Source organism: Sinocyclocheilus rhinocerous, unplaced genomic scaffold, assembly GCF_001515625.1.
Source record: "Sinocyclocheilus rhinocerous isolate Xijiao unplaced genomic scaffold, SAMN03320098_v1.1 scaffold681, whole genome shotgun sequence".
In the NCBI taxonomy this organism is placed as follows: Eukaryota; Metazoa; Chordata; class Actinopteri; order Cypriniformes; family Cyprinidae; genus Sinocyclocheilus; species Sinocyclocheilus rhinocerous.
This window is the reverse complement of record NW_015641029.1, coordinates 999,975-1,012,610: the sequence shown is the minus strand read 5'-3', so window position 1 is coordinate 1,012,610 and position 12,636 is coordinate 999,975. Positions and strand designations below refer to the sequence as shown.

The 12,636-nt window shown below is 39.6% G+C and overlaps 1 protein-coding gene across 4 annotated transcripts in view; it reads right to left on the bottom strand.

The window, feature by feature from the left end:
* Positions 1-12,543, bottom strand: part of LOC107754141 (E3 ubiquitin-protein ligase RNF38-like) — a 39,081-nt gene extending 26,538 nt beyond the window's left edge. Inside the window, exons 1-2 of one of the 4 annotated variants that reach the window (XM_016570470.1) lie at positions 12,472-12,543; positions 10,557-11,126 (exon numbers count right to left, since the gene is read on the bottom strand). In XM_016570470.1, coding sequence (XP_016425956.1) covers positions 10,557-11,061 — 505 coding nt within the window. In that variant the 5' untranslated portion in view covers positions 11,062-11,126; positions 12,472-12,543. Of the gene's footprint in view, positions 1-7,139; positions 7,727-9,045; positions 9,315-10,556; positions 11,144-12,471 lie in introns of those variants that run through there. The other 3 variants (XM_016570467.1, XM_016570466.1, XM_016570469.1) reach the window with 3 other exon arrangements.
* Positions 12,544-12,636: the final 93 nt, after the last annotated feature.

The following is a 12,636-nucleotide window of genomic DNA, read 5'->3' as shown; positions in this document are numbered from 1 at the left end:
GGCGTGGCAGAGTCTTAACTTTGATAAAGAATATCTCTTTGGTTTTGAGACTTTAGTCTTTGCAACTTCAGGGATCTTATCTATGCACAATCAGCTTGTAACACTCCAAAGAGAAAGGAAAACTTGAAATCGCATCATATGACCCCTTTAAAGAGTCAAAAGAACTAGGGAAATACTGTTCTTATCCACAAACGATTTGATTAAAAGAATTGCTAAAAGAATAGGTATACGTGAAGTTGAAACCAGAATTACTGAATACCTTCTGATTCTCATCTCTAGCATAACTGACTATAGGTTTGCTGACTGTTCAGTTAACACAGGCCTACCGGTTGATACTCACGTCCAGATACAAAGTGGCGAGTAGAGCCCTAAAAACGGAACTGTTGGAGAGGTTGCCTGGAGACAGACAAAAGCAGCCAAAACAAACAGACTCTTTTGTTATGAAAATGGAGTGTGAGAGTAAGTTTTTCAGACATGTGTGTATGAGAGCGTTACGGCCCTGACCGCCACATACATGGATAAGATCGAGTCAGTCATTCATCTTACTCATAACCATCTCTCTATGCATCTGATCAGGAAAACACAACTCCATGTCCATCTGTGGTTGAGACACCATTGAGACACCTGAGACACTACTGATTGCATGAATGGACAGCAGCAGTAGTATTCATTCAAGCAAGAGACTGTGCTATATTATTAATATAGTCACTGCTGAAGGGCATTGTTGGCAGCGAAGTGACAGCTATGAACATTTTTCATTTTTACAGTTTGTGCCATAGTTTTTGTCTTTTGACAAGAAAGCATCCCTTTAGTCCTATTAGCTATACACTACTGTTTAAAAGTTTGGGGTCAGTCAGTGCTTTTTTTTTTTTTTTTTTAAGAAATTAATATTTTTATCCAGCAAGTATCCATCAAATTGATCAAAAGTGACGGCAAAAGATTTTATTTGTTCCGATGTTCTTTTGGACTTCCAGCAAGTATCCATCAAATTGATCAAAAGTGACAGCAAAAGATTTTATTTGTTCCGATGTTCTTTTGGACTTTCTATTAAAAGAATTCTGAAAACTGTTTCAACAAAAATATTAAGTAGCACAGCTGTTTTCAACATTGATAAATATTTCATGAACACCAAATCAGCATATTAGAATGATTTCTGAAGGATCATGTGACACGAAGACTGAGCTGCTTTGACGATACAGGAATAAATTACATTTTAAAATATATAAAAAATTTATTGTAATACTATTTCACAATATTATTATGTTCACTGTATTTCTGATCAACTAGAAATGTTAAAAAAAAGTTTTTCAAAAATAAACTAAAAAAAACTTTTCAAAAATATTTCAAAGAAATGTTTATTCTATTGACTATGCTTTTGAATGACTTTGCATCAAACTGTAACAGACCAAATCTTAACCATATTGCCCAACATCGTGAAATATGTGCGCAATAAGTACAAATAAAAATGTCATGAAGTTTAACCAGGACAACTTTCTTGGATTATTTGCATACATGCTGCACACTGCATTTTCTTGTAATATTACCAACAAAATTGTTTATTGCAGCTTATCGTTTTCTACAAAATGGTTACCACAAAAAATAAAAAGCACACAAATATTCCTTAATATGCATTTTGCAAATTCAATTAGTGCCATATTTCTGCAAAATGATACAGTCCTTGACATGTCAACTCAGCAACAAACACGTATTCTGTGTCATAGCAGACACTAATGAATTTTCATGCAACTGGAATCCTGCATTGACCAATCAGCATTTAGGACCAGTTTTATAGAGTCTAGTTGAGTTTAGACTGCAGGAAAATAAGTGAATGCTCTCACACACTTACTCGCATACAAAACGCTTGGCTTTCTGACAGCTGGCTGTCTACACGGCACAAATCCAGCCAAATTCCAGCTGAATTCACACCCATATTTCATAGGAGTGATAAAACATGCTTCTTACTGCTGTGGTGAGGACATTGTGTGTGTGGATATAGATTCACACACAGCACCATATAAAGGCTAATATCATAATTTAAAGTCTAAAAAAGGTTTATAATAATCAATCATGTGATTTATTTCAACCGCAAACCCATCCTCTCCCTTTCTCCACCTTCATCCTTTTCTCTTTCAACACACCTGGCACCTGTAAGCACTTCTGAGCGTCTGTTCTGCTTTTTTTTGTCTGCTCTCACTTCTCTCTGAAGATGGTGCCAGGTCAGTGCAGTAGAGGAGAAAACCTCCAGCCTTTCCTTTTAACACTCGTCCCTGTTCCTCTGTTCCTGGGCTGAAAGGAAACGGCCGTGCTTTCTGAATGGTTTATTGAGAGCTAGGGATGAGGGTTTGTGCTAATGCTCAAACAGCGCTACTGGTTTAAATAATGATCAGGAGCGCAGTCCAATTAAAACAGCTTACTGACACTACAAAGCCCAGCGCTCATCTCCCGCGCTGCACCTTGCCTGCTGAACAGCCCGCTGTGCGTATGTGTGTGCGCATGAGACACCGACCTACTCAAGGTGAAAACTGAAGAGTCCTTCAGGGTCACTGGCTTGATTTTGAGCACGCAGCAACAGTTGTCTTCATGTTAAGTGGAGTTCTGCAACGTTCTGATTTGGGCCCAAGTGTCTCATAGAGCTGAGTGCGCTAAAATATATGCTGTTGTTCGGACTGCCAGACTAAACCTGGGAATGGACTCACAAAACAGCCCACGCTAGCTCTGGGGACCAGCTGGGCCCTCATAATACAAGCTTGCCCATCCTTAAACGAGAGTCATGAAGCCGGATAAACAAGGCTCGACCATTTCAATCGTGTCCTTTAAATTAGCAGGAGTTGAGACACTAAGATTATGGCTAGCTCTAAAACACTGTGACACTCTCTCCAGCTTTACAGCCCTACTGGCAGATTCTCACGGCCAATACAAACATCAATAGTTGAGATGCACCACAGCCACTACAGGATAGCAATTAAATGAAAACAAATGACAAGAACTAAAATAAAAACCTAACATAAATAAACTTGCAATCCACTCACACCCTCTACACCAGGGATCCTCAAATCTGGCCCACAGGATCCACTTTCCTGCACAGTTTAGCTCAAACCCTAATCAAACACACCTGAGCATGCTAATCAATGTCTTAAAATCACAGGTAGGTGAGTTTGATTAGGGTTGGAGCTAAACTCTGCAGCGCATTGGCCCTCCAGGGCAAGATTTGAGGAACCCTGCTCTACACATTGAAAATCTGATTTATTGTAACAAACTGCGTTAATTTGAAATAATTTGATTCATTTGAATCATCACTTGAAAGACTGCCACCTACAAGCAAAGATGTTTTTGTAGCAATTGGCATAATGCAGAGGCTCACCTCACGAGTATTTTCACACCTAGCCTAGTTTGTTTGGAGCATTTGATTCAGAAGCTGGTGAATTTTCTCTTTAGTTTGCAGTGTTCATGCTTACATGAACTAATAGCACTCAAATTCGCATTCAAGAAAAAGACAGATCACCTTGAGGTTAAAATGTGTTGATAAGTGATAAGCATGTTAATAAGTTGATGGACTATAAGATAAAACATGTGAGCCAGCACACAGTGAGTTAGTCCCTGTTTTAAAGCAAACAAACTACAGAACTGAAAACGCCCTAATACACATTGTTTTTTGCCAAGATTAATTTTCTCACCTGCTTAAAAAGATTGAGTCAAATGCTGTGTTATGACTCACATCACACTTTTCAGGTTCTTCCTCCTGTTTGTGTCATTTATAGAATCAGTTTGAGAAACAATTTAACCAAATCATTAAAAAGGTTCAAATAAAAACTCTTCGATCAAAAATAAGAAACTACACAACTGACATACAAACATCCATATTGGTTGTCTTCTCACACTCTTATGCGTTCAGGGGGCGTGGCTTTGGACGGCGATTGCAGGAAGGGTGGGACATTCGCTTTCAGTGCTATCAGGCTAAAGTTAGCATTTTCCAAGATCTCCTATTGTACCTTTAAGCTCAGACCAAAATTTGAGGACTTTCAAAATTTCTCTGCTGATTTTAACAGAAAATCTGAAGAACACGGTGCTATGGATTTCAACGTAATAACACAATGTTAAACACAGCTGATAGTAGGGCTGCACGATAAATCGAAATGGAATCGTGCATCAGCAGTAAATCTCCATCCAAAGGCCAGAGGGCGCTCTCGCGCTGAAACTCCAAATACGCCTCGCAGAAGAAACCCAGAAAATGCCTATCGCTGCAGCTGAATAAACAGAAGATTCAACTGCTTTCATTGAATTAACGTGACTAATAAACACACGACTACGGCAATATACAATCGCATTCGATTAATCGTGCAGCCCTACATCCACAGAAATAAAGTGGCATTATTTAGACTTTAAAAAAGTGGTTCTTTTAGGAACTATGCACTGAAAGGCTCTTTTGGGAACCCAAAAGTGGTTCTTTTTATGGCATTGCTGCAAAAATCCCCTTTTAGGTCTTTATTTTTAAGGTGACATCCTATTTAAATTAACCAAAATATTTCATAAATGCATGGGGTTGAGAGCTCTGACGGAATTTTATGTATGACAGACACTCTCCAATACTGTGAAAAACCAAATTGTGTGTGCCTGCTCTTCATCATTAGAAAATAGGACACATTAAATTTCGATCGGAAGTTTTAAATCTTTAATCCATTTGGTCACCTCTAACATACTCTCTCCACATTTCTGTTAAGAGTCAGCAGAACTGAGCTTGGTCTGGACCAGCCCCAGGGGGGATTCTACACCCTTCAAATGATCTTGAACTGTCCACATGTACACACACGAGTGCATGCTCAGACACAGACACTCACAGACGGAGGGGCTGCATGCACACAAGCCCACCAGAAATCCGTTTCTCTATTGATTTTATGGGACCTGATAGCCCTTTTTCTCCCTCTCCTCTCAGCGCTGAGAATAATACCGAACACCTTTAGCAGAATAAGCCTCAGGGGGTCTAACACGGTTCCTCCCTCTATGCATACATGTGCATTTACAGGCAAATATGAGTTCGATGAGAGGATGAAATATGCAGGAGGGTAAATGGACAGGGAAAGTCAGTGTGAGAAAATGAAAGGGAGATCGGGTGGACAAAAGAGATAAAGGGATGAGGAATGAGAGCGGGAGAGGCAAAGAGAGAGAGCGCTTCTGTATTGAGAGCAGATGGTGTTGAACTCAGGGGATTTCAGTGTGCCGAGCTTCTCTCATTATCAAAGCGGCCTATCTGATCTCAGTCAATATCACATACATACACAGCTACTGTATATCCCACTAGTCAATATCACATATACACTCTCAGGTAAAGTACCTCTGATTATCCATCCAGTCAATATCACTTGCTCACACCTAGATGCACTCGCATATCAGGACAAATAATAGGACAGGAAGAGAGCAAAGACTTGCTTAATGACAAATGGCCCCAACAAAGCTCTCTCTCTCATACTCACACACACACACTAGTCTACTTGGTGCAGTGGTGGCAGCAGGCAGGCAAAGCAGGTTGCTTGACGCTCACTCCATCAGACAGGTATTTCCAGTCTGGGCTTTTTAGTAAAGTGTGTGTGTTGCGCAGCTCGGCCACAAAAAGCAACTGCCAGTAGGCAAACACACCTGAGCTTAAAATACAACACCTGAGATATTACAATCCACCCCCTTCACACATTCATGCATAATCATACAGGTCTTGCACTCATTTTTTTCCTTCAATTTCACATGTGTTATGTAAATCAAAGCCCCGCTCCTGTCTTGTAACAATATATACGAGCAGTGGCTACATTAACTCTAGGTGTGTGAACACATGGGCGCATGTGCATTTGGTCCCGCCACCTTGTTGTCTATGGCTAAAAGGAAGTGCTGTGGCTGATTAAGCCCATCATGTGGCAGGAAATAAGGATGCCAGAGGCTTGAACACTTAATATTTTGGAATTTCCATTCGGCTATACTGAAATCGTAAAGTGCTGTGATGCCGTTAGACAGACGGTGCGATCGGGTCAATTATTAACTTAAACCCTAAAGTTGGTGGGAACAATTGTCCCATACTGTGGGGGTAAGCACTGTGCTATTTTGGACCAGCGAATAACAACATTAAGCATCCAAAACAGGGGAGAATAGTCACAGCTTGTGTAATTGAATGAATGCATGTCTGTCTGGTTGCACGTATACATTACGTACGAAACAGCATCTTGTCAAATCTGCTGCTTAAGCCCAATGCATACTTCAGTCACCCTTGTTCCACAATGGTACTCTGCACAACATAATTTTCACCCGCTTACAAATGCGCATCCGCGAGGTGATTGATGAGACAGAACGAGTCCAATAGGTGCTGTGCATGTGTCAAACTCATCCATGGTTGAGTTTACTTTGAAAGCTGTGCAGAAACGACAAGACGGAGCAGACCGCAGAAAAGCTTATCTTAAGAGTCAATAAGAATGCTTGGTGTGGTGCTCATTAGAGCTTAATCAACATTAATGAAGAAATAAAACTGTTTTCAGGAGAAATGCCATATCATGACCCTTGACGGCACAAAGTCTGTCGGGTTACTTGCATACCTGCTGACAAAGCTTTAAGTCCATTTATGAAGAAATCAGAGCTCACATGAAGCCTGTGCATAACTTTCAACCTTTACTTTCAGTCTGAGATGCTCAACCTCACTTCATTACGTTATTTAAATGTAAATGATATCCATTTCGGATTCAAATACTGACTTGCAAACAAACAAGTAAATAACTAATAAGTAAAGTTTATAATAATAATAATAATAATAATAATAATAATAATGAGATGGCTGATATTTGTGACTATATTCTGATTGAATACTCCACAAATACAGTGTTCAATCAGTCCAACACTGTTCTAAATAACAATAAATGCAGCAAATGTCAATAAATATATGGGGAAGAGCCAGTAGCGGTCTTCACCCCCTATCTTGTCAGATGTTGTCAAAACACAACTATACTTAGGCCAAAGACCATGTTCCAGCCAAATATGGGACAACATGAAATCTCAACAGTAAGAAAATTCTTGTTTTTCTTGTAAGAAAAATATTGTCTTTTTTACACCTCCAAGTTGAAATGAGACCCATAACCCAAAATTAGACTGGTGGTTTAAGGCTGTCTTACCTGCTCCGGAGCTTCTGTGCATTCCAGGTCCTGTGTGTCTGTGGGCACCTGGGGAAAGCATGTTCCCGGGAGGGCGCAGGTGTTCCATGTGTCCATGAGTAGCTCCGAGCTGCTGTTGGTGGTGGTGATGGCTTAGTCCTCCAGCTGGACTTAGCGCACCGCCACCACTCCCAGCATTACCGTTCGAGTTAGATAATCCACCGTGGTAAAATCCAGACCGCGAGCGTGATCGAGTCCTGGGGGGCTCCATAATCACTGGATGTGGGTGATGATGGTGGTGGTGGTGGTGGAAAGGGGAAGTGGGAGGTGAATGAGACACCGCAGAGGAGCTCTCAAGCGCTCCAGAGAGTCTAGTGCTGCCCAGGCTGTGGCCCCCCTCCAAACCCCCGTATTCCGTTGGTTGGGCCCCTGTGTCCTCGCATAAATCAGCACGCTTGGGGACGGGGTCCGGGGAACAGACGCGGGGCTCTCGAGACGCTGAATGACCAGTAGTGGCGATTGGCATTTCCTTTCGGCTTATATGATTCCCCTTCTCTCGCTTCCTCCTCTCCAATTCCACGCCAGAAAACACTTACAGATTAAAAACACTGTTTAAAAAACACAGCTCGGTCATTAAAATGCTTACAAGCAATAGGCACCATTGAAATACACAGCTCGAGTTATTAAAATATTTATAAAACTAAAAAGACCTTAAAACACTCTTAAACACCAGAGAGTTGCTAAAATATTTAAGCGTTTAGAACCAAAAACTCATTAAATGTGAAAATTGTTACATTTAAATTCAAATCTGACAGTTGTGGCTCACAGAACTTCAGTGTACAAAATAGTGACAATGTTACAAGCATCACTGGAGAGCATTTGTAAATTTTTGTTTCTATATACTATAATTCTATATATACTACTGATTAAAAAAAAACTTTATAAATAAAATGTAAACGGAATTAGTTAATTCGCTTTTTTAACTTTAAAAATAAAAAATAAAACTTACATGTACTAGTCTTTTTTTTTTTTAATCACTATTTATAGTAAGGTGGGACGATGCAATAACTGGGGATTAAAACTTGTCTATAGACGAGCTGATGAGGTTTAAATTCCCTTTTTGTTTTAGTAACTTCATTCGTTCTAGGCGCGTCCTACTTGCTACATACAAAACTATTTTTAAATTATCAATAAAAACCTTAGTTGTGCCTTCTGTGATATGTAAAGCATTAAAAAAAAACGTTTTAAACGCCAAACTTCCGAACCCAAGGCAAGTCACATCAAAGAAGAAATAAAAACAACACAAAACTAGCTGCGATGCGCTACACAACACAGCACGCACGTGCGTTGTGTTTATGATTAATACAGTTAATAAATAAAGTATAGAAATAGGAGAAAGCAGCTGGTTATCACACACTTCCGTGAACCGCTAGCGTTAGCTCCCAGCTACACAAAAACACACAAATACCTCCCATATTGTCTGTCTACCGCTCTTCTAACACAGAGATATGCTCTGTAAAAACACGCCTTACTTTTCCGGACAGAGTTTAACGGATTTAAATCACATTTAGAGTGAAACCATGGAGATGTATTAGCTTGTGTTAGCAGTGAATGTCGCGCTGGCTTTAGTCCACAATCTGCCTTTAGTCTTACAAAACTACCACAAATAAAGCCCTGGTCGTAATTTAAAACCCCAGGGCCACATGTCCTGAACAGGCCGCTCATCGCTAATGAATCTGCCTGGGTTATGACAAACATTTATATTTATAAACTGTGTTTTGTGGCGAACAGTGAGAGCTGAAGCGTTCTAAAGTCACTAATTATATTTACTTCAGTGGAAAACCGGCGAAAAAAGCTCTTTTCCCCACTCCTCCCACTCAAAGAAACGCGTGTACATATTAAATATGAAATAAAAAGCGGAACTCACCCGGAGCTGTGTGTTATGAAGTGTTTTTGAGCTGATCTTTTGGCGTGGTGCTCCTACGCTCAGACGGCGTCAGTAAGAAATAATGTGACAGACCATCAGCGCGATTTCACAGCTCCAGCACAGCAGGCCAGAGCAGCCGAGCACAGACTAGAGCCACTGTCAGGCGTCCACGCACCCGAATAATGAAGAAGAAAATGAGTTGCGCCTAAGGCTCTCAATCTCAAATTATACATATATGAGGCCCACTTCACAGTTCAACTGAAATGAGAGACAAACGCCCCTATCTAATAAATGAAATCCTTCGGAAAAACAATGAAAACATCCACTGGTAAGCCATTGCCATTTCTACACAATTTTTAACTTACATAGCAACTTAAGATGTCTGTGTGTGTGTGTGTGTGTGGACAGATCGATCATTGTGGCTAGATCATTGTGGCTAACGGTTTCAATGTCTGTAGCATTTTTGCAATTTGGTGTCTCAAACTTGTAAATGTATTCCTATGTAGGTTTATTCTACAAATAAAAGTTGTTAAGAGAGTATTTTAGAAATATTATTTACTATGGCTACTTATCCCTAAACAGTGTAATTAATGTACAAACAGTGCTGTTGTTACAACATTTCCCGCTATAAGATAAGAAACATTTTCATTCAAACAGCAAATAATAGTGACAGTTATTTTACCCCTGTATTTCTATTGTATTTAAATTTAGCCTACTTATTACTGCTTGATTAATGATTTAAAGAGGAATGCTGCAAATCAAATAATTACCATCTCCAGATTTAGCCTATAAAATTTTAGACTGAAAACTTTTCTTTAGCACTTTCACTTAGTTGGTTTTCTTCTTTACTCTTCTTGTCCAACTGTAGGCAACATTATTTTTTATTTTTATTTATGTCCTTAACTGTTTATCTTGTGTATTTTGTTTGTTATGTGTTTTTTCCTCATTGTTTGCATTTCCATTTCACTTTATCCATCTTTAATGGCATAAATTTAAAATAAAAATAAAGTTATAAAATAGTTATTTCTTTATCTATTTACCTAATATAATAATAATAATAATAATAATAATAATAATAATAATAATAATAATAATAATAATAATAATAATAATAATAATAATAATAATAATAATAATAATAATAATAATAATAATAATAATAATAATAATGAGATGGCTGATATTTGTGACTATATTCTGATTGAATACTCCACAAATACAGTGTTCAATCAGTCCAACACTGTTCTAAATAACAATAAATGCAGCAAATGTCAATAAATATATGGGGAAGAGCCAGTAGCGGTCTTCACCCCCTATCTTGTCAGATGTTGTCAAAACACAACTATACTTAGGCCAAAGACCATGTTCCAGCCAAATATGGGACAACATGAAATCTCAACAGTAAGAAAATTCTTGTTTTTCTTGTAAGAAAAATATTGTCTTTTTTACACCTCCAAGTTGAAATGAGACCCATAACCCAAAATTAGACTGGTGGTTTAAGGCTGTCTTACCTGCTCCGGAGCTTCTGTGCATTCCAGGTCCTGTGTGTCTGTGGGCACCTGGGGAAAGCATGTTCCCGGGAGGGCGCAGGTGTTCCATGTGTCCATGAGTAGCTCCGAGCTGCTGTTGGTGGTGGTGATGGCTTAGTCCTCCAGCTGGACTTAGCGCACCGCCACCACTCCCAGCATTACCGTTCGAGTTAGATAATCCACCGTGGTAAAATCCAGACCGCGAGCGTGATCGAGTCCTGGGGGGCTCCATAATCACTGGATGTGGGTGATGATGGTGGTGGTGGTGGTGGAAAGGGGAAGTGGGAGGTGAATGAGACACCGCAGAGGAGCTCTCAAGCGCTCCAGAGAGTCTAGTGCTGCCCAGGCTGTGGCCCCCCTCCAAACCCCCGTATTCCGTTGGTTGGGCCCCTGTGTCCTCGCATAAATCAGCACGCTTGGGGACGGGGTCCGGGGAACAGACGCGGGGCTCTCGAGACGCTGAATGACCAGTAGTGGCGATTGGCATTTCCTTTCGGCTTATATGATTCCCCTTCTCTCGCTTCCTCCTCTCCAATTCCACGCCAGAAAACACTTACAGATTAAAAACACTGTTTAAAAAACACAGCTCGGTCATTAAAATGCTTACAAGCAATAGGCACCATTGAAATACACAGCTCGAGTATTTATAAAATTTATAAAACTAAAAAGACCTTAAAACACTCTTAAACACCAGAGAGTTGCTAAAATATTTGAACCAAAAAAACCAAAAACTCATTAAATGTGAAAATTGTTACATTTAAATTCAAATCTGACAGTTGTGGCTCACAGAACTTCAGTGTACAAAATAGTGACAATGTTACAAGCATCACTGGAGAGCATTTGTAAATTTTTGTTTCTATATACTATAATTCTATATATACTACTGATTAAAAAAAAACTTTATAAATAAAATGTAAACGGAATTAGTTAATTCGCTTTTTTAACTTTAAAAATAAAAAATAAAAGTTACATGTACTAGTCTTTTTTTTTTTAAATCACTATTTATAGTAAGGTGGGACGATGCAATAACTGGGGATTAAAACTTGTCTATAGACGAGCTGATGAGGTTTAAATTCCCTTTTTGTTTTAGTAACTTCATTCGTTCTAGGCGCGTCCTACTTGCTACATACAAAACTATTTTTAAATTATCAATAAAAACCTTAGTTGTGCCTTCTGTGATATGTAAAGCATTAAAAAAAAACGTTTTAAACGCCAAACTTCCGAACCCAAGGCAAGTCACATCAAAGAAGAAATAAAAACAACACAAAACTAGCTGCGATGCGCTACACAACACAGCACGCACGTGCGTTGTGTTTATGATTAATACAGTTAATAAATAAAGTATAGAAATAGGAGAAAGCAGCTGGTTATCACACACTTCCGTGAACCGCTAGCGTTAGCTCCCAGCTACACAAAAACACACAAATACCTCCCATATTGTCTGTCTACCGCTCTTCTAACACACCTAACGCAGAGATATGCTCTGTAAAAACACGCCTTACTTTTCCGGACAGAGTTTAACGGATTTAAATCACATTTAGAGTGAAACCATGGAGATGTATTAGCTTGTGTTAGCAGTGAATGTCGCGCTGGCTTTAGTCCACAATCTGCCTTTAGTCTTACAAAACTACCACAAATAAAGCCCTGGTCGTAATTTAAAACCCCAGGGCCACATGTCCTGAACAGGCCGCTCATCGCTAATGAATCTGCCTGGGTTATGACAAACATTTATATTTATAAACTGTGTTTTGTGGCGAACAGTGAGAGCTGAAGCGTTCTAAAGTCACTAATTATATTTACTTCAGTGGAAAACCGGCGAAAAAAGCTCTTTTCCCCACTCCTCCCACTCAAAGAAACGCGTGTACATATTAAATATGAAATAAAAAGCGGAACTCACCCGGAGCTGTGTGTTATGAAGTGTTTTTGAGCTGATCTTTTGGCGTGGTGCTCCTACGCTCAGACGGCGTCAGTAAGAAATAATGTGACAGACCATCAGCGCGATTTCACAGCTCCAGCACAGCAGGCCAGAGCAGCCGAGCACAGACTAGAGCCACTGTCAGGC